General features: G+C 46.2%; 1 protein-coding gene across 1 annotated transcript; it reads left to right on the top strand.

Annotated features, from left to right (window-relative positions):
* The first annotated feature begins 2684 nt into the window (after positions 1-2684).
* Positions 2685-26918, top strand: Dhcr24 (24-dehydrocholesterol reductase). Its single transcript, XM_078026330.1, has 9 exons — positions 2685-3016; positions 5517-5672; positions 13049-13154; positions 13797-13915; positions 15756-16019; positions 18951-19094; positions 23411-23608; positions 23922-24100; positions 24216-26918. Exons 1-9 carry the CDS (start codon positions 2786-2788, stop codon positions 24367-24369), a joined length of 1551 nt encoding a protein of 516 aa, XP_077882456.1. The 5' UTR covers positions 2685-2785; the 3' UTR covers positions 24370-26918.

Genomic DNA, 26918 nt, shown 5'->3' with positions numbered 1-26918 from the left:
AAAAGCAGGTACTTGGGCCCCACTGCTGGAGGGTTAGATTCAGTGGGATACTGTGGAGTCCAGGATCTACATTTCAGTAAGCATTCTGAGGTAACTGGTCTGCAAACTACACAAGAACTTCTATTATAACACTTTGATTTTTATTTACGGAATGGAAACTCACACCATAATCAAGGGAATAGATTCATCTGATGCAAATATCCAGAAGATGGGAGCTATATCTCAGCTTCATTATTTACAACAAGACATCATTTAACCTCTGCGTCTTAGTCCTAATGTCTCCATTTGTTAATAATAACAGATCAATAGTTCTCTGCATTGCCACCCCTCACGCTGGTTGTAAAGACCAAATGATCTCAGTAACTGTACTGTACAAATATAAGAAAATGCTGTTTCTAGGACTCTGCAAGCTCCTTAATTAAAAAAAAATTGTGTTCATTAGGGTCTATATTGAAAAAAATAGAGACTCACATTTCATAAAGATTATAATATGACAAAACTAGAAAAGGATTTTGCTTAATTCCCAGTTAACCTGAGGAGTTATTGCTCAGAACATCCTATTCCTACACATTCTATTTTCATGAGTTACCAAGTCCGTAAATAAGGTACAATTTTGTGTAGATTCCCTATGAAAGAGAGAAGCTTTGACTCTAGCAAAAATTAATGGCCTCCGGTTGGCTATCATATAATCATTTATTTGACCTTCTGGAAAAAACAAAACTACTATGGCCAAGAACAGAGCAGCAGATGCCTGGGGCTTGGGTGGGATTTCAAACAGGCAACAGGAGAGAGGTTTGGAGGTGATAGAACTATTTTGTACCCTTTGCATACTGAAGATGCCTCCTCAGGACTGCAGCTTCTAGAGATATAATGCAAGACAAATATTAAATTTTAAAATTTCTAGTCGCCACCTTAGAAATGTAAATAAAGGGGTTGGGGTTTTAGCTCAGTGGTAGAGCGCTTGCCTAGCACATATGAGGCACTGGGTTCAATCCTCAGCCCCACATAAAAATAAATAAATAAATATATATATATATACAACAACAACAAAAATTTTTTTAAGTAAATAAAGCAGGTGACAATGACTTTATTACTTTACTCAATCCAATATATCAAATGTATATCTCAATATATAATTAATGAGAAATATTAATGAAGTATTTTGCACCACCTTTTTTTTTTTTCCTAAGTCTTTGAAACTTAGTGTGTTTTATTCTTAAGGCTTCTCAATTTGAGTTTCCCACATACTTGTAGCCATACATAGCGGTTATGTTTAAGACAAGTCTAGACTATTCCCTTTTCAAGTCCAGTGTAAACAACCTCTCACTCTTTGGACTTCAATTACTGTTGAATACTTGAGCCTTTGCCTGTATTCTTTATTCAGCCATTGGTCAACACATCCTGACATGTCTACTATGCTCCAAGCACTGTGCTAGAAACTTAAATACAAAAGCAAACAAGATGATTGCCCTACAGCTCAGTCTATGGGGGTTGAGACACATAAAGAGACAACTATAAAATAATGTGGCAGAATAATGCACATTATTTTATGGGCACCTGAAAGGGTAGACCAGTGCCATAAATGTAGCTTAAGGTGGATCTGAGCTGTGGAATGTTAGCTCTGTGAAGGAAATGGGAAAACTATCCCTGAAGTGGTTCCTTAACCAAGGAGGCTGAAATGAGGGGCCCCGGAAAGCCAGCCAAGGGAACCTCCTAGAAATGTGTGTCAGGGCAAGGGTAAAAGGAGAGGCAACTGTAAAGATAGGAGGGCCAGACAGAGAAGGCCGGGTAGGTCACGTTTGGCTTCTAAAATAAAACACCTCAAAAACTTCCTATAATTCAAGATGAAATGCAAATCACACCAGACAGGTTTCAGCTGGGCACAGGGGCTGCTCCTGGTTGCTCTGGGAGGGCGGGGCCTTCTGCTTTGTTCACCACCTTACCCCAGGGCCTGCAAAGGGGCCTGGGCCCTGGAGGATTTATTTACACTGGATGGAATTCCTTCCTTCCTTTTTTCTTCTCAGGCCTCCCCAAGAGCCTCAAGGGTGGGAAAAGTGGAAGGGGGTCAGCAGTGGCCTCTATACTTCAAAAAGTGCTTTGGAGTTCATGTCGGGGTCTTCACCCTCTACCTGCTGGGTCCCCGCATAAAAAAAGGGTCTCACAAACTACTCGTTGCCTAGTACTGCTGGGTAGTTCAAATGAATGTATGGAGAAAGCACTTCGAAAAATGAAAAGGTGCCCCTACTGGCCTAGCTCGCGCTGAGTGACAAGACCTGCCAAGAAGCTGTGGATGGCGGGGTGCCTGACTCGTGGCCTGGTGCGCCTCCCACTCTCGGGAGGCAACCCAACGCGTGACCGTTCGACGCGCGTCTCCAGGAGGCGCCACCTAAGGGGAAATGGAGGGACGGCTCTGCAGACCCCAAGGCTGGGATACCAGAGTCCCCGCCGCCCCCTGCGCGACTAAACGCAGCCAACCCCACCAGCGTCCCCTGCCCAGGTCAACCCCTCCTCGGGCGTCGGGGGGAAGAGGGTGGAGCGGTCCGGCTCCCGCAGCCAATCATAAAAGCGGGTTCCTGGTCCGATCCCCAGCGCGGTTCACCATTGGTCGCCTTCTGGGTCTCGGCCCACCGAACCTTGGATGTCTAAGCCAATCACAAGGCGGCGGGCGACCTACCGGCTCCCGGGGCGGCGGCGGCGGCGGGCGCTGAGCCGGCCAGGCGCTGCGCGGGTGGCGGTGACAGGCGGCGCGAGCCCGCACGCTCCCCGCGCGGCGCGCCGCTGCACCATGGAGCCCGCCGTGTCGCTGGCCGTGTGCGCGCTGCTCTTCCTGCTGTGGGTGCGCGTGAAGGGGCTGGAGTTCGTGCTCATCCACCAGCGCTGGGTGTTCGTGTGCCTCTTCCTTCTACCACTCTCACTCATTTTCGACATCTACTACTCCGTGCGCGCCTGGGTGGTATTCAAGCTCAGCAGCGCGCCGCGCCTGCACGAGCAGCGCGTGCGGGACATCCAAAAGCAGGTGAGCGACACCGGCCTGACCAGGGCCCAGCACCAGGGGCTTCGGGGATAGCGGTCCGCGAGGCAGCGAAGGCTAGAACGGTGCAGGAGGCACCCTAGATCTGGCGGAGGAGGAGCTGGGGCGGGGGAGGGGGGATGGATTGGACGAAGCAAACCTGTGATAGGGGCTTTCTGGAGAGGGAAGAGAATAAGGAAAGGTTTGGGGGCAACAAAACATTGCCCCGATGTTTATGGAGTGCCCACTAGGTGCAAGGCATGTGCGGTACCTGGACGGATATAAAGAACACTCAGATGAGCGGAAGGTGCGCAACAGTCAGGTAACTCTCACCAGGCCCAAGCATTTCAGAGGAGGAAAGGCTTCCGGGAGGTGGGGCTGGGAAGGAAGGGAAATAATTGGGGAAGTTATGTTAGGTGGAGAAACTGGTGTGAGCAAAGGCAGGGAAAGAAAAGTGCTGACAGAATAAGGTTGGACAGTCAGTTTGGAGCTACCTTGGAGAGGGTCCTTGATGCCAGGTTAGAGGTTAAAGTTTATCTTGTAGCAACAAGGTGGTTTGACGCATTTAGAGTAGAAGACTAAAGCATAAAGGTAGAGTCCAGCCCACGACCCCTAGTGAAGAGCTTCACATCCTCTGGTGACCCAGGGTTCACTCTTTGACCTAGGCAGTCCATTTCCCAGTAACTGGACATACTCGTATACTCCCAGCACCCTGCTGGGACCTTGCTGCAGCTCCAGGTGGAACCACCTTCTTCACATTCAGGGCTGACTTGGAATTCTGGCCTGGGCAGTTTCTTGGTCCCCTCGGTCCCTTCTTATGTTCCTCTCTTATGGCATCAGGTTGCAGAGAGCTTCTGTTTCCTGCTGTCACCCTCGTTGCAGGTGCAGCAGCCTTTATATTCTGTCTGTTCCGCGCTGGGTGCTGCAGGCAAGAGGGTGATGATGCAGAGACCTTAGGCCTGGTGGCAGAGACTGCAATGTTTTGGAAGTGTTTTTTCTGAGCAGTTGCAGCACAAGAGCTCTGCCTGTCCTCCCTCCAGGTGCATTCTTTTTCCCAGCTCTTTCCTAGAGTTCGGATTCTTGATTTACCTGCTGATCTACCCCATCAGATGGTGAGCTCCTGGAAGGCAAGGACTGTTATCTGACTCACCTCTGGCCCCTGGGGCCAGACTCCAGGCAGCTTGGGGAGTGCTTATGAACTCAAACTCAACAGAAGGATGCACTGTGGACCGAAAACAAGGGCTCAGCTAAACCAGCCTCTTGCCCTGGACCTGCCATGTCCCACTCCCCTGTGCTATTAATGTCCCTTATTTATAATTCTCACAGAAACCGTCATAGATCTTATACCTGTTTTACTAATGGAAAAAAATGGAGGTTCAAACTGAGTTACGTGCCCAGGATAACAAGCTCATCCTGGTTAGCTTGAATTCAGAGCCTGAGCCCTTGGTCTGTTTTCTTTCCCATCGTTTGCATTCCATTCTGTAAATCTGGTTGTTGTAAATAGCTGCCTGACCAGTTCCCTTTTCCAAGGACCTACCCCTAACCTTTGTCCTGTGTAGTTTGAAGAGTGTTTTTCTCAGCATTGCTTCCCTGCCCAAAATGTTGGTCACCTCCCATTAGAATCCTATTCAACCAGTGTTTCAGGCTTTTTACTTCTACCCTTCGGTAGAGGCTGGCCTACCCTCCAGCTTGACCAAGGGCTCAATGTTTGCCAGTCAGAACAAGAGCTGTCCACCTCCCCTGCCCTTTCCTTCTCAGCAGGAGCAGATGCCTCCTTCTCTGTTCCTGAAGGCTTGTCATCATCAGGGTCATTCATTTCCTATTTTGTGCGCTGGTCACTTATAGTCAAGCCTTTGCCAAAGCTGTCCCTTCCATTGGCTTTCTGGTCTTTTCCTCCCCCTTTTGTTTCTGTCAGAATGGTCATGAGTTCACCTGGGTGAATGCTGAGAACAGGGCATATGCAGAATAGGCCTCAGTAGTGTTAGTTGATCTGTGACTACCATCACAAGCCCAGCTGTGCTCCTAGACATGTTGTCAGACAGTCCTGGCTACAAATCCAGGCCCTGCCAGTTATTTCAGGTGGGACTTTGGGAAAGTTTTATTGCCTCTGAGTTTCCTCATATGCAAAAGGGAGTCATCCCAACCACGTAGAATTGTTGTGAAAGACTGCATACAACAGTTATGTAGCATGGTCCCCGGTAAATGGTGATCATTGTTGTAATTGCACTAATTACCGTTGCAAAACCTTTCCTGAACTTTCCAGTTAGTATTTTCAAAGATTATGTATTCTCTCTATCTTCATTCTATCTTGTGGTGCAGCAATAAATCAGGTTTTTCTGTCAGCCTTGCCAACCAAGGAGATGCCAAAGGGTGGGGCCAGCAGGCCTTTTACTGTCTTAATCAGTTCCTGGTTGGAGGCAACTTTGCCAGCTCCCTCCCTGAAACAAGGCTGCGGCTCTCTGGGAATCCCTGGTGGGACTAGCTCAGCTTCTGTCCCACCTTGCAGGTGCGAGAATGGAAGGAGCAGGGAAGCAAGACGTTCATGTGCACCGGGCGCCCCGGCTGGCTCACCGTCTCGCTGCGCGTTGGGAAGTACAAGAAGACACACAAAAACATCATGATCAATCTGATGGACATCCTGGAGGTGGACACCAAGAAGCAGGTGAGAATGCTCTGTGGGTGCCTAGCTCTGGGAGGGGGGACAGACTCATAGGATGATGGTTTTAGCCAAGAGCATCCCAGAGTGGACAGGGCCAAGGCCCATGATCATCAAGAAAGGCTCTGTCTACCATTGCTGTTCTCCCAAGCCTCCCAGCTTGGGGACTGGTCAGCCCCATTCCACAGAAAGGCAAACTCAGAACTCAAGGGTGGCGGGGGGGGGGTCCTTTGATTGTCTTCATTTCTACAGAAAATCAAGGATGGGGAAATATGAGTAAAGATGAGACAAAAGAGCATTCGTTTACCCCTACCTGGTATGTGCTGGTAAAAAAAAAAAAAAAATGGCTACAAAGGTATTGGAAGGAGGGGGCCTTGTTACAAGCTTCCTTGAGACTCACCCATTTATAACAGTCTTAGGAAAAGGCTTACTCTTTGGCCCACCAGTAATTCTACTTCTTGAAACCTGGCTTAAACTCCCTGCCTCTTCTCTCATATCCTTAGGCAAATCATGGTCTGCTTTCTCTCCTTATGAATTAGTTCATATTTAGAGTTTGATATCATTGGAAACATATAATATATACTCTTTGGGGGAGAAAGGTTTGGCTGCTTTAATGATTATTTCTAGATTCATTTGGGTGAAACCATAAATCTGTAGTACGTTCTGTTTCACTGTTGTACTGTTCCATTTTCTGAATATACAGTTTGTTCATCCATTCAGCTGTTGATAACACATGGGCTATTTCCAGGTTGGGACTATTACAAATAAAATGACTAGGAACTTGAGTGAGCAGTCTCTTTATAGGCACATAAAGACTTTCTCCTGGACAAATACCTAGGAGCTGAATGGCTGAAGCTTATGATATTTAACTTTATGTTTTTCTTTTTTTCAGTACTGGGGACTGGACCCATGGGCATTCTACCATGGAGCTACACTCCCACTTAGTTTTTCACATAGTTAAGTTGCCCAGGCTGACCTCAAACTTGCAATTCTCCTGCCTCAGCCTCTCAAGTTGCTGGGATGACAGGTGTGCACCACTGTGCCAGGCTCTGTATGTTTAATTTTTAAAGAAATTGCCAAATTGTTTTCCAAAAGGGTTGTAGCATTTCGCATTCCCAACAGCAGCGTGAATGTTCCCATTGCTGTGTACCATCAGAGCACAGTATGGTTAGTCTTAATCTTAGCCATTCTAATAGATGTGTGCTAATATCTCATTGTGGCTTTAGTTTGTATTAATGATGGGAGTCTTTTCATGTGCCTGTTTGCCATTTGTATATCTTTGGTGTGAGGCCTGTTCAGACTTTTTGCCAATTTTTTAAAATCGAGTTATTTCTTTTCTTATATATTCTATAAACCAACAATTTGCAAATATTTTCTCCCAGTCTGTGTCTTGTCTTTCAAAAAGTTTTTAATTTTGATAAAAATCTAGCTCATTAGTTTCTTCTTTTCTAGATCTTGCTTTTGGTGCCTTATTTAAGAAATCTTTGCCTAATCCAATGTCACAAAGGTTTTCTCCTATGTTTTATAGAAACCAGCACACAAATAGCAGTATATCTTCTTTTCATTTAGTTCAGAGTACTTTGATTTTTCTTTTGATATGTGCTTTGATCCCTGGGTTATACGAGTATGTTACTTAGTTTCCAAATACTTGGAAATATCCGAGAGATCTTTATATTTATATTTTATATATATATATATTTATATTTATATTTCTTTTTTTAATATATTTATTTTTTAGTTGTAGGTGGACACAATATCTTTATTTCATTTTTATGTGGTGCTGAGGTTTGAACTCAGGGCTTCACGTATGCTAGGCGAGCACTCTACCACTGAGCCACACCCCAGCCCCTATCTTTATATTTCTGATATCTGATTTAAGTGAAGCTGTCTGGGCCTGGAGTTATGATCAGCATAACTCATAATAGATATGGCTCTTCTCTTTGTTTCTTGTTAGGGGAGCTTTGGTAATTTGTTCTCAAAGGCATTAATTCATTTCACAAAATTGTATGATCTATTGACAGACTTGTTTGTAATATTCCCAGATTGTCCTTTTGAAATCTATAGAATCTGTAGCTGTTGTCACATCATTCTTTCTTTTTAACCCGGGATTGAACCTAGGGGCTCTTAACCACTGAGCCACATCTGTAGCCCTTTTTTATATTTTATTTAGAGACAGGGTTTCACTAAGTTTCTTAGGGCCTCACTAAGTTGCTGAGGCTGGCTTTGAATTCACCATCCTCCTGCCTCAGCCTCCCAAGCCACTGGGGTTCCAGGCATGCACTACCATGCCCGGCGACATCCTTCATTCTTGATATTGGTAATTTTTGAGTTCTCTTCTTTCTTCCTGATCAGTCTCCCTAAAGGCTATTCAATTTTATTGAGCTTCTCAAAAAAACTAGCTTTTGATTTCATTGATTTTTCTCTTTTTCTCTAATTTGTTGAGAAATAGAGCTCTTGCTATGATCTTTGTTATTGCCTTTCTTTCCTTATTATTATTATTATTATTATTATTTTTTAAATTTTACTCTTCTTTTTGCAGTGCTAGGGACTAAAGTAGGACATGCAAAGCACTCGGTTTACCACTGAGCTACATCTTCAGACCCTTTTTGTAATATTTTAAGGTTACAGCATAAATCATACATTAGACCTTTATTTTTATCTAATAGGGATGTTTAATGCTATAAATTTTTTCCTAAGCACTGTTTAGAGACAGCACACAAATAGCAGTGTATCTTCTTTTCATTTAGTTCAGAATACTTTGATTTTTCTTTTGATGTGTGCTTTGATCCCTGAGTTATACGAGTATGTTACTTAGTTTCCAAATACTTGGAAATATTCCAGAGATCTTTATATTTCTGATATCTGATTTAATTCAGTTTTCAAAAACACTTTCAGATTAGAATGCTTTCAATTTATTGAGACTTAACTTTTTTTTCTACATTGCTGGAGATGGAAACTGGGGCTTCATGCCTGCTTGGCAAATGTTCTACCACCGTGCTTTACCTCCAGCCCTGGGTTATACCTTTATAACCCAGAATATGCTCTATCTGGGTAAATGTTTCATACTTATTTTTTTTAATATATTCTGATATTTGGGGATGGTATGTTCTATGAATGTCCATTAGGTCATGTTGCTTAGTAGTTTTATTCAAGTCTTCTATGAACTTAACAAATTCTATCATTTATTGAGAGGGGATATTGAAATCTCCACCTTTAACTATGTACCTATTTCTCTTATAGTTCCATCAATTTCTGCTTTATGTATTTGGACGTTCTGTTATTGGGTATAAGCATATTTAATATTTTTTTGGGTCTTTGATTAATCAATCCCTTTTTCATTATGAAATTAATTTTTAAAACCCTTCTATATTCTTTGTTCTGAAATCTACTTTGATATTAAAAAAACAAACCACTCCAGTTTTCATTTGACTAATGTCCCTTATCTTTAAAGGGTATTTCCTCTTGTAGGCAACATGTTGTTGGGTCTTGCTTTTTTATATATATATTTTAGTTGTAGGTGGTCACAATACCTTTATTTCTTCATTTATATGTGGTGCTGGGGATCAAACCGAGCACCTCATGCATGCTAGGCAAGAACGCCACCACTGAGCCACAACCCCAGCCCTGGGCCTTGATTTTTTTTTTTTTTTTTTAAGAAATGATGTATTTTTTAAATATCTTTTTTTTTTAGATGTTGCTGCACCTTTATTTTATTCATTTATTTAACAACAATAAGTGTTGGCAAGGATATAGGGGAAAATGTACACTCATACATTTCTGGTAGGACTGCAAATTGGTGCATCCAGTTTGGAAAGCAGTATGGAAATTCCTTAGAAATCTGGGAATGGAATCACCATTTGACCCAGCTATCCCTCTCCTCGGTTTATACCCAAAAGACTTTAAAACAGCATACTACAGGAACACAGCCACATCAATGTTTATAGCAGCACAATTCACAATAGCTACACTGTGGAGCCAACCTAGGTGCCCTTCAGTGGATGAATGGATTAAAAAAATGTGGCCTATATACACAATGGAATATTACTCGTCAATAAAAGAGAATATAATCATGGCATTTGCAGGTAAATGGATGGCGTTGGAGAAGATAATGCTAAGTGAAGTTAGCCAATCCCAAAAAAACAAATGCCAAATGTTTTCTCTGATATAAGGTAGTTGACTCATAGTAGGGTAGGGAGAGAAGCATGGGAGGAATAGATGAATTCTAGATAGGGCAGAGGAGTGGGAGGAAAAGGGAAAGGGCAGAGGATTAGCAAGGATGGTGGAATGTGATAGACATCATCATCCAAAGTATATGTATAAAGACACAAATTGGTGTCAACATACTTTATATACAACCAGAGACATGAAAAATTGTGCTGTATACATGTAATAAGAATTGAAATGCAGTCCACTGTCATTTATTTTTTTTAAAAAAGAAATGATGTATTTTTTTTAATATATTTTTAGATGTTGCTGGACTTTTATTTTATTCATTTATTTATATGCGGTGCTGAGAATCGAACCCAGGGCCTCACATGTGCTAGAAAGTGCTCTACACTGAGCTATAACCCCAGCCCCTGGGTCTTGCTTTTTTATTGAATCTGACAACCTCTGCCTTTTAACTGGGAGTGGTAAGATCATTTACATTTGATGTGATTTATATGATGTTTAAATCTGACATCTTGTTATTTATTTTCTATCTATCCCATATATTTTTTATTCTCTGTTTCTTTTTTTAATCTCCCATCTTCTTTTGGATTATTGAAAAAATTTTAAGATCCTATCTTAGTTCCTTTATTGACATTAGCTATTCACTCTCTGTTTTGCTATGTTAGCTGCTATTTTAAGGTATATGATACACATTTTACTTACTCGGGTCCACCTTCAAGTGCAGTTACCTTATTTCACATGTAGTACATAAGCATCTTACAATAATCGACTTCCACTTCTTTCCTCCTATCTTTTTGTACTATTGTTGCCATACTTTTACATATTATAAACCCCACACTACATTGTTATTTTAAATGTCAATTTATCTATTAAAGAATTTTTTTTTTTTTTTTTTGTATCACGGATTGAACCCAGGAGCACTTAACCACCAAGCCACATCCCTACCCCTTTTTTATATTTTTAGAGACATAGTCTCGCTGAGTTGCTTAGGACCTTGCTAAGTTGCTGGGACTGCACTTGAACTCCTGATCCTCCAACCTCAGCCTCCTGAGTCACGGGGATCACAGACATGCGCCATTGCACCCAGCTTAAAGAAATTTAATAAGGAAGAACCATATTTGCCCTTGTACTTGCCATCTCTGTGTTCTATTGTATACTTGTCAGCCTAGATGTTTTGTGGGGGGGGGGCAGGGGTGTGTATACACATACCATTTATTTCCCCTGGTTGACAGGTGTTTCTTTCAGTACCATAAAGAAGATACTCCACTGTTTTTTTAGTTGCATTGTTTCTGGCAAGAAATCTGTTACCCTCATCTTTGCTTCACTGTGTCTCCTGTGTTTATTTTTACATCTGCCTGCTTTTAAGATTTTTTTTTTCTTAATTACTGGCTTTGAGAACAACCAATTAAAAAAAAAAAGAAATGGAAAAAAAATTACTGGCTTTGAGCAATTTTACGATGATGTTCCTTTGTGTAGTTTTCTTCATAATTCCTAGGTTTGGAATTTATTATTTTTCATCAAATCTAGAAACTTGATGGCCACTATTTCTTCAAATATTTTTTTCTGTCTTCTCCTTCTCCTCTCCTTTGGAGATGATCACATGTGTATTAGGCTGCTTCAAGTTCCACAGTGCAGCTCATTGATGAACTGTTCATTTTTTTAAATGTTTTTCTCTGTTTCATTTTGGATCGTTTCTGTATTTAAGTTTATTGATCTTTTATTCTGTAATATCTAATTTGCTGTTAGTCCCATTCAGTGTACATTTCATTCCAAACATTGTGATTTTCATTTCTAGAAGTTTGATTGGGGTCTTTCTGATATCTTTGGAATGTTTCCTACTAAAGTATTTGAATATAGAAAATACAGATAGAATAACTGTTTTGGTATTCCTGATTGCTAATTCTAACACACGTTTCAGTTCTGGGTCTGTTTTGCTTGAGTGATATTTCTCCTCCCTATGGCTGGAATTTTCCCGCCTCTTTGCATGCCTGGTAAATGTCAAGTGGATTCTGACATTAAGACATTCTGATTTTACCTCGTTGGGTGCTAGGTGTTGTAGTCCTGTATGTCTTAAGCTTTGTTCTAGGAGGCAACTGAGTTACTTGGAAACAGTTTGATCCCACTGGGTCTTGATTTTGTTGGGTGGGACCACAGCAGCATTTAACCTGGGCTTCATTGTTCCCCATTGCTGAGGCAAGACCATTCTGAGTCCTCTGTCCAAGTCCCTGGGAATCATGAGGTTCCCCAGGCTGGCTTCTGGGAACAGATACCGTTTCCTGCCCCATGTGAGCTGTCTTTACTTGTTATCTTTTCTGATGGTTGTTCCCTGCCTCATCCTCAGCCCCAGCCTCAGGTACTGTCTGCCTGAATGCACCAGTCCTACTCAGTTGATAGCCAACGGCACCCTTTGCAGTTCTTCAAGGTGCTCTCTCTGCAACGTGTTCCTCCTAGTGCCCTGTCCTGCAAACACTTTCCCCTTGGTCTTCCAGGTCTCTCACCTCCACCTCCACAGCTCAGTGCACTGGGCTCCACCTGGGTTCCCCTCCCCACACTGCCTAACTCCAGACAGCTGGGACATGCGCAGAGCTAGCCATGTTTGCTTCCTATCTCAGGGATCACTAAGTCTCAGGCCCTGTGTCCATCATGTCGAAAACTTGTTTCATATATTTTTTTCATGCTTTTTTTTCCCCCAGATAGCAGTGTAAATCTGTTCTCTGTTGCTCCATCTCAGCTAGAAGCAGAGAAGTTCACGTGACAGCATATTAACATGTTCATTAAAAGCATGTTTTCCAAGGATATTTAATGATAAGTCACAATACTGTGCTAACTTTTTAACAGGCAAGACAGAAGGGTGTATGTACAAAATAGCAATATATAGGCATATATGAAAAAAAACATGTAAATCACTCCATCATTAATACTGATAACTCTGAAGAGCTAGGATAGATTATTTTTGTTTTCTTTTTCACTTTTGTTGTATCTTCCAAATGAATATTTTTCCTGTTATCTTGAAAAAAACATTCATTGGAAAATATCTGAGGATGCAATCCAACCCTGGTTAGTCTAGAGCCAGAGACCACCTGTAACGACTGCATAGGAATCCATACGTTGAGTGTTTTCAAGAAGGTTTGGGATGACACTTTCACACGCAAGAGCCCTGGTCAGGGCTGGCCACCTTCTTGAGACCCAGGATGCTTTTCTTGTGTCTACAGATTGTCCGTGTAGAGCCCTTGGTGTCCATGGGTCAGGTGACTGCCCTACTGACCTCCATTGGCTGGACCCTGCCTGTGTTACCTGAGCTTGATGATCTCACAGTGGGTAAGTAGTCCATGTTCAAGGGCAAGAGGAGTCTGACAATCTCAGGATCCGAGTCAAGGGTCCTTGGCCACCTTCCGTTTGGTCCAGGAATGGCCACTTTTCTGCCAGTGACATATAAGCACCCTGTCTTTTACTTGCCTGGAGCCAATGACAGGGCCCTCCCTATCTACCACCCAATTTCTGAGCAACTCAGGTTAACAGACAGCACTTCTAAATTTCAAGGTTGAATCTGCTTCCCTGTGACTTGTGCTCCTTGCTCCAGTTCGACCTGTGGAACACCCAGTCAGTCTAATCCCTCTTTTTTTGCACAGCATTTATGGCCCCTAGAGCCTATTCTTGTCCAGGGAAGCACCTTCCATTCCTCGAACCATTCCCAGGAGTCATGGCTTCCTGCCCACCCAGCAACAGCCCTTTCCATAAAGTCCCTCTTAAAATGAATGCACACGGGTGTCCAGGTGGAGAGGGGCTGGAGGTGAGGTCGTGAGCACATTGGAGGGGTCTGCCCATCCCTCCTCTGGTCTGGGGGAAGCCCTCAAGCTCCCAACTAAGTCCAGATGGAAAGTCTCCCCTAGGTCAGCGTCCCCATCTCTGCCCTGACCTGCAGCTCGCTATTCTCTCTGGCTAATGCTTGTGTCTCTGCAGGGGGCTTGATCATGGGCACAGGCATCGAGTCATCATCCCACAAGTATGGCCTGTTCCAACACATCTGCACCGCCTACGAACTGGTCCTGGCCGATGGCAGCTTTGTGCGATGCACGCCGGTGAGTTGGGGACATTTGCACCAGCCTGCTCTGGTCATTAGGGATCCTGGGGTCAGGGAAGTAGCTCCCTGATTTATCAAATAATAATAACAAAAATTTATATAGCCCCTTATATGTGCTTAAGCACTCTTGCGAATGCTTTATATATATATATATATATAAAGGTATTTAATCCTTCAGCAGTCTATAAGGTGAGTTCTAATATTATCTGCATTTTTATGGATAGAACAGTAATGCACAGAGAGGTTAATAAGCTTGCCCTACATCACACAGACAGTAAATCCTACACAGTTGGGGCTCAAACCTAGATAATGAGGCTTCCATGGATCATTCCAGATTGCCTCTCTGAAGGAAGTCAGGCCTCTGCATTAAAATTCTATGTCAGATGTTTTGAGGTAATTAAAAGCAATTAGAGGGGCTGTGGGACACAAATTTGAAGAATTTTATCTAAGGAATGAGACAGAATTGAAGCTTTAAATAACCTCAGATCTGTCCTGGCATAGGCCAGAGGCCCCTGTGATAGGAAGGACATTCTGATCCTTTTGAAGGGGATATTTCAGAGAGCCACCAGAGCTGTTGGCCTCACAGAACAGAGTCAGGCATTCGCAGCCTGCTTGGAGCTCTGGTCTTGGACAGGTACACCTCCATCAGTTTCAGCATGTTTTCCTGAACACTTGCCTGGGCCCCCACTTTCGGCCTACTTGTTACCAGCAGAGAAAGGAGACAGATGCTACGGATTGGCCTCTCTTCTGAGGCTAGGCTTCAGATGCACAGTTAGGAGGATAAGTAGGTGGTGTGTTCAAAGCTCCTAGCACTGAGACAGGCACGCAATGAGTGTCCAGTTTCTGCTGCCACCATCAGAATGGTGCAATCAGCTAGCAGCCCAGATCGGGGGTTGGTCCATTTCTGCAGTTCCAGTCTTCTCCTGGCCCACTACCGAGTGTCTCTGCCCCGGCTTCCCTATTCCGCTGCCTCCCCCATGTCCGCCACCTAGGGTGTTCCAGTCTAGGAGAGCATCCACAGGGCTAGTCTGTTGGTAATGGCAACCAGAGCAGGACTTTTGCAAAAGGAGCTGTTTTAGAATCAAAGAGTCTGAGTTAGAATGGCCAGAGGGAAGGCCAGCAGTTTGTCTCTGAGACAAATGTCAAAGCAAGAAATTTGTGAAGTAAGAAACAGATTGACGGGACCAGATGAGATCCTGCAGGAAGAATGTTGGACCCAGAGTTAGGGATCCTGGCCTGAGCCTAGCAGCGTTTCAGCTGGCTTTTGGGGAAGCCTTGGACAAGGTAGGCCACCTCTTGGAGGCTCACTTTCCTTGCTATCGAAAAGAGACAATGCCCCCCACGGACTTTGCGTGTGTGTATCAGGGTGAAGGAGGATCTCCCAATCTAGTGGACACAGGAAGGCAGGGTAACTCTTCATACCAGCTGAGAAGAGAGGCAGTGTCCCATCGCTCGGCTACCTTGACTCTTAGTTAAAGTTCAGCTCTTTTTTAGCCTGGCTTGGGCCCCCTGCCTCTTAGTCCCTGTTTGGGATCTGAACACTTCTTGTCATGGCCTTCTTCCTGGATGTCCTATGGCTCAGGGGCTTTCCTCGCTCAATGGAAGAGGACGATGCTGTTCCAGTGAACGGCCCTACTGTAGAGAGCAGCGGTGGGTTAAGTATCATGTGGAATTTGAAAGGGAAAGCTGGGTACAGTTTCTGAAGTTCCTCTTCAGATGTATATGAGATAGTGACAGGTCAGGAATGCAGCCCCAGCCCCAGGTCCTCCCAGTGGCTGTGGGCCACAATGTGGGGTCCAGGGTTCAAGTTCTCAACGTGTGTCAATTCTATCTCCTAGTCTGAAAACTCGGACCTGTTCTACGCTGTGCCCTGGTCCTGCGGGACCCTGGGCTTCCTGGTGGCTGCCGAGATCCGCATCATCCCTGCCAAGAAGTATGTCAAGCTTCGGTTTGAGCCAGTGCGGGGCCTGGAGGCCATCTGTGAAAAATTCACCCGCGAGTCCCAGCAGCCGGAGAACCACTTTGTGGAGGGGCTGCTCTACTCCCTGGATGAGGCTGTCATCATGACAGGGGTCATGACAGATGAAGCAGAACCCAGCAAGGTAGGCCAGGGCATCCTCTGCCCCAGACCAAGACCCGGGGAGAAGACGGCCTGGGGGCCTGGGCCGGGCCTCTTTGAGCCTGCTCCCTGGGTCACCCCACCTGGACTCGACCTCCTGAGGTGGCTTAGGTAGTGATGAAAGCCTCTGTCTTCTCTGCTCCTGCCACCTGCCAGGGTTGTGGGCCCCTCTTGGTAGGTGTGATCTTTGCTTCTCACAGCAGCCCCATTTTATAGACCGTGGGGGAGACCAAGACTCCAAGAGGTGATGTAACTTTCCACAGGGTGACAAAGCCAAGATCTGATGCCTTAGAGTCCAGATCCACACTCCTTCAACTTACACCAGGTCATTTATTAGTAGCCATTTTTTCTCCATTTAGAAAGGGTTTTTGTCCCTCCCAAGCTGGGCGAGGTGGTGTATGCCTGTAATCCCAGCAGCTTGGGAGGTGGAGGCAGGAGGATCATGAGTTCAAAGCCAGCGTCAGCAACTTGATGAAGCCGTAAGCAACCCAGCAAGACCCCGTCTCTAAATAAAATATAAAAAGGGATTGTAGCTCAGTGGTTAAACAACTCTAGGTTCAATCCCTGATACCAAAACCAATACAAAAAAAAAAAAAAGGAATTTAATTATCCTTCCTAAAGAGACTTGGAAGGTGGAAATAAGTAAAAGAAAAAAAAAAAAAAGACTTCATCTGTAAATGTGACCCACAGCCAGCTGCCACTTCAGGTAGAAGACAATAGACATAGAAACTCTATGTCGGAGTTTATTTATTTCCTGTCTTTCTCTATACATAGAGTTTAACTTGTTAAATTATAAAAGTGATAGATGATATTGAAATATATAAGAGAAAAGTTAAAGGGTATCTCTTTACCCCCAGGGTAACCACTCGGGGGGTTTGGTGTGCATTCTTCCAGACCCATTTTCTATGTGTATGTGTGTGCACACGTGAGTGTGCTCTGATTTCATTCCTTAACATCCATTGCTGTTTAGAAATAGTCTGATTCATTGTTTACTGATGAGCATTTATGTTGCGTAAGTTGTTTTGCTCCTACAAGTAAGATGGCACTGAAGATATAAGATTCTCTCACATCTGTCCTTGGCCTTTCCTACGGACATTTTTGTCGAGTTGAGTCAAATACGTGGAATTCCTAATCTAAGGCTTTGAGCACATTAAATACTGATAAATAGGACCATACAGCCCTCCAAAAAAGTCACTTAGATGTCTGCTGGCGGCAGTGGAGTAGCAGAATTTCTTTTCCCCTACATTTTTGCCAGCACTAGTGATGATAGTGTTACTCTTTCATTTTTGCCAATCTGATAAGGCTAAAAATAGTAAGTCTTTTTATTTGGCAGTTCTTGGGTTACTCGTGGGGTTGGACATCTCTTTACAAAGTTTTCCAGTCTTGTCTTCATCTGTGATCACCTCTTCAAATTCATCTCACTGGGCATGGTAAGCGTTGCCCATGAAACAGTGAGTCACACCACCTTAGTTGATGTCTACAGAACACTGCACTGAGAGAGTGCCCTGTCACTTAATGCCACTGTCCTGTAGTGGGAAATTTAAGTCACTTCCAGTTTTTTCATGATTGTAATTAATGAAGCAATGAAGTGAGGCTGGTGCTGCCACCTGGCCTCCCCAGCCGACATGCACTCCAGGAGAGACACACTATCTAGCTTCTTTATTGTCTCCTAAGCTTCTCTGGCACATAAGGTACCTGAGGTGTCTAGATACCAGGAACCCGGTAGCCAGGTACCCCAAGTCTCAACTTCAGTATGAAGTAGGTGCCACTGCCAGTGTGGCTGGACCCTGTTTGGCATGGTCCAAGTTGCCGCATTGCCAGGAGTGGGCCACTGGGCCATACTTTGGGGAACAAAGACCTGCTCTGTCTGGAGGAGTGGTGAGCCTCACCAAGCAAATGGATTCTACCCTGTATGGGGCCAGAACTAAGGGTGAGCCCTGCTGCAGGCCAGGCACAGGCTTGGCACATCCTGTGTTCTCTCTTTTAGCCTCCTCAACCACCCCAGGGGGCAGCAGTGTCTCCATCTTGCCTGTTCAGAAAGTGAGGCTCAGAGAGGCTAAGTAGCCTGCACAGAAGTGGCCAAGTAGGTTGTAAATGGAAAAAGCAAATTGGAGCAGTATGTAAAGGATGGTTCTATTTTTATAACTGCATGCATGTGTGGGCATGTGTGTGTGTGAGAGTATGTGTGTCTATTATCTATAAGGCACAAAGAACTCCTCCCCAAATATGTATTTTTGTCATTTTTACATATGAAGAAATAGGCTCAGAGAGTGACCTGCCAGAGTCACATAGCTAGGGGATGACTGAACAATATCTGGCCCCAGCCACCCAGCCCCAGAGCCTGTGCTCTGTCCAGGATGCCCCTCCACCCCCACCAATCCCCAAGAGCATCTGCCCAGAATGCGTTTCATAGATGAGGGAGCTGAGGTGTGGAGAAGCTGAGTCATCTCAGGGTGCACAGCACTGTGAGTCCTGAACCATTTATAACTGCAGAAGATGGCTCACTGTAAGAATTGCATGTTGCAGACCACAGAGTGTGCTGGTTCGTACTGCTGAGCTTCTCCAGGGGATGAGGATGCCTGGGGAAGTACTGTGCCCAGGGGATGGTGGAGCTTGGTCCAGAGGCAGCAGGGAGGTGCCATGGTCAATTAGAACTGTGGGTAGTAGTTGCAATGAGATGGGTGCCCCATGCTGGCCTAGTGAGGGCAGGAAGGAGCCCACCTGCACGGAGCTCTGTTGGTGGCAGACACTGTTAATGCCCCACTTCACCTGGCTTTAAAGTTTCAAAGGCAGCGATCAACATGACAGCTTTGAAAGGGCCAGGAGTGCCAAACAGCAGCCCGTATCGCTGTCACTCCCTGGTGGCATTTGGCATTTGTCTACATGCTGATCACAATGGCCTCTGTCATTTCAGCTGAATAGCATTGGCAATTACTACAAGCCGTGGTTCTTCAAGCATGTGGAGAACTACCTGAAGACAAACCGAGAGGGCCTGGAGTACATTCCCCTGAGACACTATTACCACCGCCACACGCGCAGCATCTTCTGGGAGCTCCAGGTGAGGCTTGGCTTTGCACAGTCCTGGGTCCACCTGGCCAGCAGCAGGAACCAGGATGGTTAGGACTGTAGCTACACTGACACCTTGTCCTGAGGGACAAACACCTTAAGCTGCAATAGTTGTGATCCCTTCAGTGAGAGCAGTAAACTTCCTTCAAGGGTCTGGCAGTGGGTCTCTGGGCTGGTGTTTTGGGGAATAGAAACCTGCTCTATCTTAGAGAAGCAGTTAGCCTCATCGAACCAATGGATTCTGGCTTAGTACAGGGCTGGAAAACATGAGGAGGAAGTGGCTAGTTCTCCTTCGAGTGGAAGGGGGCAGTCAAACTTGGCCTTGGCCTTGGCCTTGAAAGGTGAGCAAGAATGTGTGCTTTATGTTGGGAGGAGTGGGCAGATGGAAAGCAGGGACATTTTAAATGGGGTCAGAAAAGGCCCCTTAGGAGATGAGCAGGAACTGAAGTGAGGAGGGCAGACCACGCAGAACCTCCTGGAGAGTGCCCAGCAGGGGAACAGCTGAAACAGCTAAGGTGGACCAACAGAAAATTCACTGTGTCCAGAGGAGAGGAACCTCTATCTTCTGGCTCCAAAACACTTTCCTCGTCCCATAAGGAAGCCTGGTGCCCATTAAGCAGCACCTCTCTATCCTGCCTTCCCCCAGCCTGTGGCAACCACCAGTTTGCTCTCGATCCTTGTGGATTGATCTATTCTAGAAATTTCATAAAAATGGACATAAGTGTGTGCCTTTGAGACTTGTTTCTTTCACTTAGCAGAATGCTGTCAGGTATCAGTATTTCTCTTTGTGGCTGAATCATGCTCCATTGGATAGTTGTCCCACATTGGTTTTTTCCATGTACCTGTTGGGGGACATTTGGGTTTCAGCCCTCTTACAGCAGTACTGTTGTAAGCATTCATGCATGAGTGTTTGTTCAAGGGCCAGTGTTTGGTTCTTTTGGATGGATCCAGGAGTGGATTTGCTGGATTGTATGGTAATTCTGTCTGGTTAATTAAGGAGCTACCTGTTTTCCACATGAAAGGTGAGCAAGAATGTGTGCTTTATGTTGGGAGGAGTGGGCAGAACACTCATATGTTGTTAGTGAGTTCTACTTTTGTCCACCCGCCATGCCACACCATTTACCATTCTCACTAACAACATATGAGTGTTCTGATTTTTCTGCCTTCTCACCAACACTTCTGAGATAGATAGCTATTGATTGATTGACTATTGATTGCAGTTTATTTTGTTTTATTTTTCTACAATTTTTATTTGTACATTATAGTTGCATGTAATGATGGGATTTCTTATTACATATTTTCACATGCACAATATGATTTGGCCACTATCATTCCTCAGCACTTCCTCCCTCCCTGTTATTTCTGATTGGTTGTTTTGGCAGGGAGTGGGGGGTTGTTTGTTGGTACCAGGGATTAAACCCAGAGGCACTTAACTACTGAGCCACATCCCCAGTCCTTTTTATTTTTTATTTTGGACAGGGTCTTGGATAACTTGCTGAGATTGGTCTCAAACTTGTGATCCTCCTGCTTCAGCCTCCCAAGTCTCTGGGATTACAGGCATGCACTACCACACCCAGCATGATTTTTAAAGTATTAGTCTAATCACAGCCATCCTAGTCAATATGAAATGTTTATCTCTTGGTTTTAATTTGCATTTGCTTATTGACTGACCGTGTTGAGCATCATTTTGGTGCTTCTTGAGCATTTGTAAATCTTTTTTTGCGAAAGTGTCTATTTAGATCCTATGTCCATTTTTAACATTTTTAACTGTTTATTAATGAGTTCTAATAGTACGTCATATGTTCTTCATATGTGATTTGCAAGTATTTTCTCCCATTCTGTATGTTGTTCTTTCGCTTCCTTGGTCATGCCCTTTGGTACTCAATAATTTTTAATTTAGACAAAATCCAGTTTATCTATTTCCCCCTTTGTTATTTATGCTTTTAGTGTCATATTTAAGAATCCATTGCCAAATGCAAGATCACAACTTGCCCGTTTTTCCATAAATGATTTATTTAAGGTTTTAGCTCTTCTATTTAGGTTGCTGCACATTTTGAGTCAACTTCTCTATGCTGTATGAGGTAGGAGTCGACCTCCATTGTTTTGCTTGTAGCTGTGCAGTCCAGGCAGAATGTTTGGAAAACAGCACGAAGGCCGCAGGGCTAGAGCCTTGGTGCAGAATGAGGTCAAATGGCAGCCAGAGGCTGGAGCCCATGGCTGTTGTGAGTGTGGCAGGAAGTCAGTGGGGGATCCGATCAGGGAAGTGACAATGACCTGATTTTTGTTTTAAAGAATGACTTTTAAACAGCTTGATGGCATGGCGGGTGGACAAAAGTAGAAGAGGAAAGGAAAGATTTCTGCTGACCAGGTGACAGCTTTGGAAAGAAGTGTCAGGCCTGAGATGTACTGTAAGAGACAAGCCAGTTGACAGGCTTTCCAGACAGATCGGCAGTGGGTGTGTCTGAGGTTAGGGGCCCAAGAACTGGGTGGACAGAGGTGCCCTTAGCTGCCACGGGAAGAAGCAGGGGGGCTCTGGAAGGGCAATCAGAAGCTTAGTCTGGGGCGTGTCAGTTTGAGATGCCTTCTGACACCTGGATGGGACACCTGCAGGCAGCCTATATGTGGGTCAGGACCTCAGATTCAGCAGAGATTGAGGCTATAAAAATAAATGTGGGTGTCTGTAACAGATGAATGTTATTTAAAGCCAGGGGAGTAGAAGAGTGAGGGTGGATAAAAGAAAGGTGCAAGAGCCTCGGGGGGCCTGTAGGTTAGGGAAGGGCAAACCCGCCAAGGAACCCAGCAGCTGGGAGAGAAAAACCAGGTGAAGATGGCATCCCAAGAGAGGAGTCCTCTTGTTTTTGGAGAAGTGGCTAGTCCTGTAGGCAGTTAGCACAGGTAAGAGCAGATGCTGGGCCCTTGGTCATTGGTCTTCTTGGGGAGCTATTGCCATAGGCTCTGCTTCTAGGAATGGGGTCCTGGCCTGGCTGGGTCCCTAGTGGCCCCTGTAGCCCAGCAGTGCACACAAGTGAATTCACACTAGCGGTTGCTCTTGGGAAGAGTCGGGTGTGAAAGGAGGCCTTTTAACCTTTGTCCAATGGGATATCTGCTTTTTTAAAGCTTCCCAAGAAACAATAAAAGATATACATATATATATATAATTTATTGAGCCTTTGCAGTGTACAGGCGTTGATGAGCCGCAGGGATTCAACAGAGACGGAAGCAGATAGGTCCCTGCCCTTATGGAATGGTCTGATTAATTTGAGGGGTTGCAGAAGAGTCACATGCCTTCAGTACTTGCCATGTGTGGCTTCTTTGATGAGCTGCTTCTGCTCCATTTGTCTCAGCTCATCCACACCACAGTCCAGTGACCTGTTCCTTCCATACCTGAGAGAACAAGTGTCATAAAGACAGGGCCCATGTCTCCATTGCCACAGGTAGCACGAGTGCCCAGCATAGAACCTGGTTCCTGACCTCACAGGTGCCTTGTGACTGTCTAAAGAATGGAGCAGCCATGGGCACTGAGGCTCTCAGGAAGACGGCAGGACTTGCAGCATTGAGGAACATTGCAAGCCAGGGGGCCAAAGTCTTCTCTGGGGTTGGCAGGATCACCAGCTATAGGAGCCCTAGAGGGGCTGGCAGGGAGCAGAGGGCATCACTGGAAAGCAGCAGCACTGTGTGAGGTGGCTCATCCCTCCTGGCAGTCAGCATTGTGGAAGAGGAAGGGCTGCTTCTGCTCAGCAGGGTGGCCAGCAGCCCTAAGCTGGAAAGGCAGGCAAGCATCAGGCTGTGAGCAAGGGAAGTGCCAGTCAGTGGACTCCTTATGGAACCTGAGCCAGGCTTCACCCTCCCTGCTGTGTAACCTGAAGGAAATTACTTAAGCTCTCTGGGTATTGCTCTTCTCATTCAACAGCATTCATTTTTCAGACATTTATGGAATGCCTGTTCTGTGCCAGCCACCCTGACCTCAATTATTAGAACAAGGATGATAGCCACCTTATCATTTTGCTCCAGAAACTGGGCAGAGTGTCTTCCATTTGATGTCTTATTAGCCTCACAAGTCCCTTTTCACAGATAAGGAAACTAAGCTCAGAGAAGTTAAATAACTAGCCCAAGGTCATCACAGCTGGTAAATGTCAGAGCTGACAATCAAACCCTCACCTACTTGATCAAGTCCTAAGTGCCCTCATGCCCTACCACGTGAGGAGATTGTACATGGAGTATTTACATGGAGCACAGAACGAGGACCTGGCCCTGATCCATGCACGTGGAACCTCAACCCTGCTCTCCACCCCCGCCTCCATCTTGCAGGATATCATTCCCTTTGGCAACAACCCCATTTTCCGCTACCTCTTTGGTTGGATGGTACCTCCCAAGATCTCCCTCCTGAAGCTGACCCAGGGCGAGACCCTGCGCAAACTGTACGAGCAGCACCACGTGGTGCAGGACATGCTGGTGCCCATGAAGTGCCTGCGGCAGGCCCTTCTCACCTTCCACAACGACATCCACGTGAGCCAGGGGCCGGGCGGGGTCCCACTGAATCCCCAGTCTTGTCTAAGCCACATGCCCCACTTTGGCAGGCCTGCCCTCTGGGCCTCACCTTCCTCAACTACAAAATGGGGGGCTCGTCCCCAGGCCTATGGGGGCCTCAGCCTATCTCAGCGATGGCCTGGTGATGAGCACCTCTGTGGACCACTCGGGTGGGTCGCCTCATATGGGGGAGTCGGGAGTCTTAGGCAGGACTGGAGGGGTCGGGCTACAGCCATGCAACTGTCACCTGCTAGAGAAAAAGCACCAATACCCTCCTCCCTGGCCTCCTTAGGTCTACCCCATCTGGCTGTGTCCGTTCATCCTGCCCAGCCAGCCAGGCCTGGTACACCCCAAGGGAGACGAGGCAGAGCTGTACGTCGACATTGGGGCATATGGAGAGCCGCGGGTGAAGCACTTTGAAGCCAGATCCTGCATGAGGCAGTTGGAGAAGTTCGTCCGGAGTGTGCATGGGTGAGCAGGTGTCTCAGGGTGCCAGGGGAGTTGTGGCTTTTCCCACGTGCCTCTTATCTCCCACCCTTCTGGATGCCACCAACCTGTGCCCTTACCCGCTTCTCTCCTTCTGCAGATTCCAGATGCTCTATGCCGACTGCTACATGAACCGGGAGGAGTTCTGGGAGATGTTTGACGGCTCCTTGTACCACAAGTTGCGCAAGCAGCTCGGTTGCCAAGACGCCTTCCCTGAGGTGTACGACAAGATCTGCAAGGCCGCGAGGCACTGAGTGGGGCCACCTGGAGAGACAGACACGTGGCAGGGACCGGCGTCTTCCCTTTACTCCAGCTTGGCTGCTTTCCCAGATCCACATTTTCAGAAAGAATCCCCTGCAGAAATCCCATCCAGAGAGCCCTGACCGATTCCTACTGGCTTCTAGGGGCAGCCCAATCAGGTGGCAAGGACATGGGATCTGGAATCAGGCACACCTGAATCCAGGCTCAAGATTAGCCACTCATTAGCTGTGTAACTCTGGGTGAGTCACTTAATCCCTCTGTGTCCCAGCCTCTTCATCTGTTGAAGGGGCAGTAATACCTACCTGCAGGTTGTCCTCAAAGTCATGCACCTGTCACATGGAAGGGGCTGTGTGAGCAGGAGCTGTTATTAGTGCTTCCCATTCAGTGTCATTCTGACTAAAGTGCTTTGGATTCAGCAGCTGAGTCCAAAAAGGCCACCCGGGTTAGGTCCCCTGGGCACAGGTTTGGCTGGAATGATGAAGGGGACACCCTGGAGTTGTACTGCCATTGCCTGAGTCAGTCAGAAGAGCTCCTCGTGGGGAGAAGGAAGACTACTCTCCACCCCTGGGGTCTCAGGAGGGCAACACATAGGGTGGGCAGGCCCGAGATGTGCTGTGCCAAAGCCAGATTCGATTCCAAAGTTCTCTCCGCCATCCTTGGTGATGTCCTATCCCTTTCTCCTGCATGCTCAAGCCTGTGGGTCCACCTCAGCCGTCACCAAGTTCACTCAGAGGACTGTGTTCCTGGAGAAGACATCTGGGATCCTGTCCGGCCCGGCCCAGTATGCCCAGGTGGGGAGAAGGGCCTTGGTTCTGATTGGATCCAGAGCACCACAGGCTCATTCTCCATGGCTCACCAACCCCCTAGGCCTCCTCTTGTATGCAGACCCCACTTAGGCATGGTGGGAGCAGGTCCACGCTGCTCTGTGGCATCAGGGCAGGTGGACTGCAACAGGTGGGAAAGTGGAGTCCGCCATCATTGTGTTTCTGTGAGGAGTCTCGCTGTGGGGCTGAAAGAAAAAACCATCAACTGGATTTCTCCAATCATCAATCCCCTTTTTCTTTCTCCTGCCCCAGCTGTAGTTAATTTCAGTGCCTTACAAATCCTAAGCTCAGAGAAAGTTAGCTCAGTTTCCGTTCAGAGGGAAGGGACCTTCCTAGGTCCTTCTGCCTTGTTATCAAAGCCTGTTTGTTTACGCAGCTCCACTTTGAGAACTGCTGGCCCAGCTGGAAACCCAGAATGTGGGAAGGACCAATTAAAGGGAAGCCAGACTCTGTGAGCTGAGCCAGTCACGGCCACGATGATGGAGTCAGGGGGCCTGGCTTTCAGTCCCTGCTCTACCATCAACGAGCTGTGCAACCGTGGGCAAATCATTTGTCCCTCCGAGCTGCAGTTTCCTCATCGGTCACATTGGAACAGATAAGACCTCCCTAGAGCCTTTCTGTCTTCGATACCATGGTTGTAAAACCCATGAGGATCAACCCTTATTTGTGTTGAAAGTCAGCGGAAGAATAAATGAGGCAGGTGACCCTTAGGGATTGTCCGTCATTTAAGGTCCTTCCTTCAGCCCCAGGGCCAGTCCCCATCTCATTTTCAGAACGGCTCATCTTCAGCTGGCTTCTGTCTTGTCCCTTCCAGGGCCAGTATCCTCTTGAGATCTTGTCACACTTTTACTGAAGGACCTTCCCATCCAGGCCTTGGCACACTGCCGTGTCTTCATGTGGTCCTGTGAGGTCTGGCTGTGGCACTCAGGAGGCAAAGGAGCCACCCTTACCCATTGGCCTCTGGGCGAGGCAGAAGAAAGTAGCCTTCATTCTCTAGTCTGCAAAGCCGCACGTTGTGGCCTGAGCTCTGAGTGGGCCCCGGGCTTCCCCACTCAGTGTCAACTGATGACTCCACTTTTGTGGATGAATGGTTGACCTGAGAGGTTAATCCAGCAGCTGAAGTGCCATCATTTCACCAGTGGAGGCCCCATCGCAAAGCCACTGGTGGCCAGAGATGCCAGCATCCTGTGTCACCCTGAGTCCTATAACCCCAGTCCAGCCCTTCACAGACCTTAGGCAGAACCCAGGGCTTCAAAGGGAAGGTTTTTGGAATCCCACCAGGTTGACGTTTGGCCCCTGTGACATCTTGCCTGAAAGAGGCCGTCTCCCAAGCATGCTGAGCTGCATTCTAGCTTTTCTTGTAGCCAGCCCTGTCATTGTCCATCCATGTGGTGGCTTTGGGCAGAGTTAAACTTGGTGCCATGGGGCAGTGAGGAGCCCTGGTTTCTTGGTTGCTTGAGGTTTAATGTAAAATCCCGTTTCTTTTGAAGGATGAATTGTTGACTGTTAACTGACAGAGAAGAGAGGGGTGGGGATGGGTGTGGCGTTGGGTGGTGTGTGATTTTTACTTTTTTTTTTCCTTTGGTCATGGGGACCAAAGAGAAAGGCATGAGTCTCCCCTATTAGGCTCTTGCAGCTGCAGACACTGTGCCTACTTGAACACGCGTCCTGTGGCTGTGGGGCTGCTGCTTCTGTCAAAATAAAAGTATGGCCTGGAA

The sequence above is a fragment of the Ictidomys tridecemlineatus genome, chromosome 11, assembly GCF_052094955.1.
Source record: "Ictidomys tridecemlineatus isolate mIctTri1 chromosome 11, mIctTri1.hap1, whole genome shotgun sequence".
In the NCBI taxonomy this organism is placed as follows: domain Eukaryota; kingdom Metazoa; phylum Chordata; class Mammalia; order Rodentia; family Sciuridae; genus Ictidomys; species Ictidomys tridecemlineatus.
This window is presented reverse-complemented; position numbering and strand designations above follow the sequence as displayed.

Bases quoted from the DNA above. Each gene is read 5' to 3' on its own strand.
- Dhcr24 (XM_078026330.1), top strand. From the start codon at position 2,786: ATGGAGCCCGCCGTGTCGCTGGCCGTGTGCGCGCTGCTCTTCCTGCTG. The intron at 3,017-5,516 runs GTGAGCGACACC...CCCACCTTGCAG, and splicing joins TGCGGGACATCCAAAAGCAG to GTGCGAGAATGGAAGGAGCA. The intron at 5,673-13,048 runs GTGAGAATGCTC...TTGTGTCTACAG, and splicing joins AGGTGGACACCAAGAAGCAG to ATTGTCCGTGTAGAGCCCTT.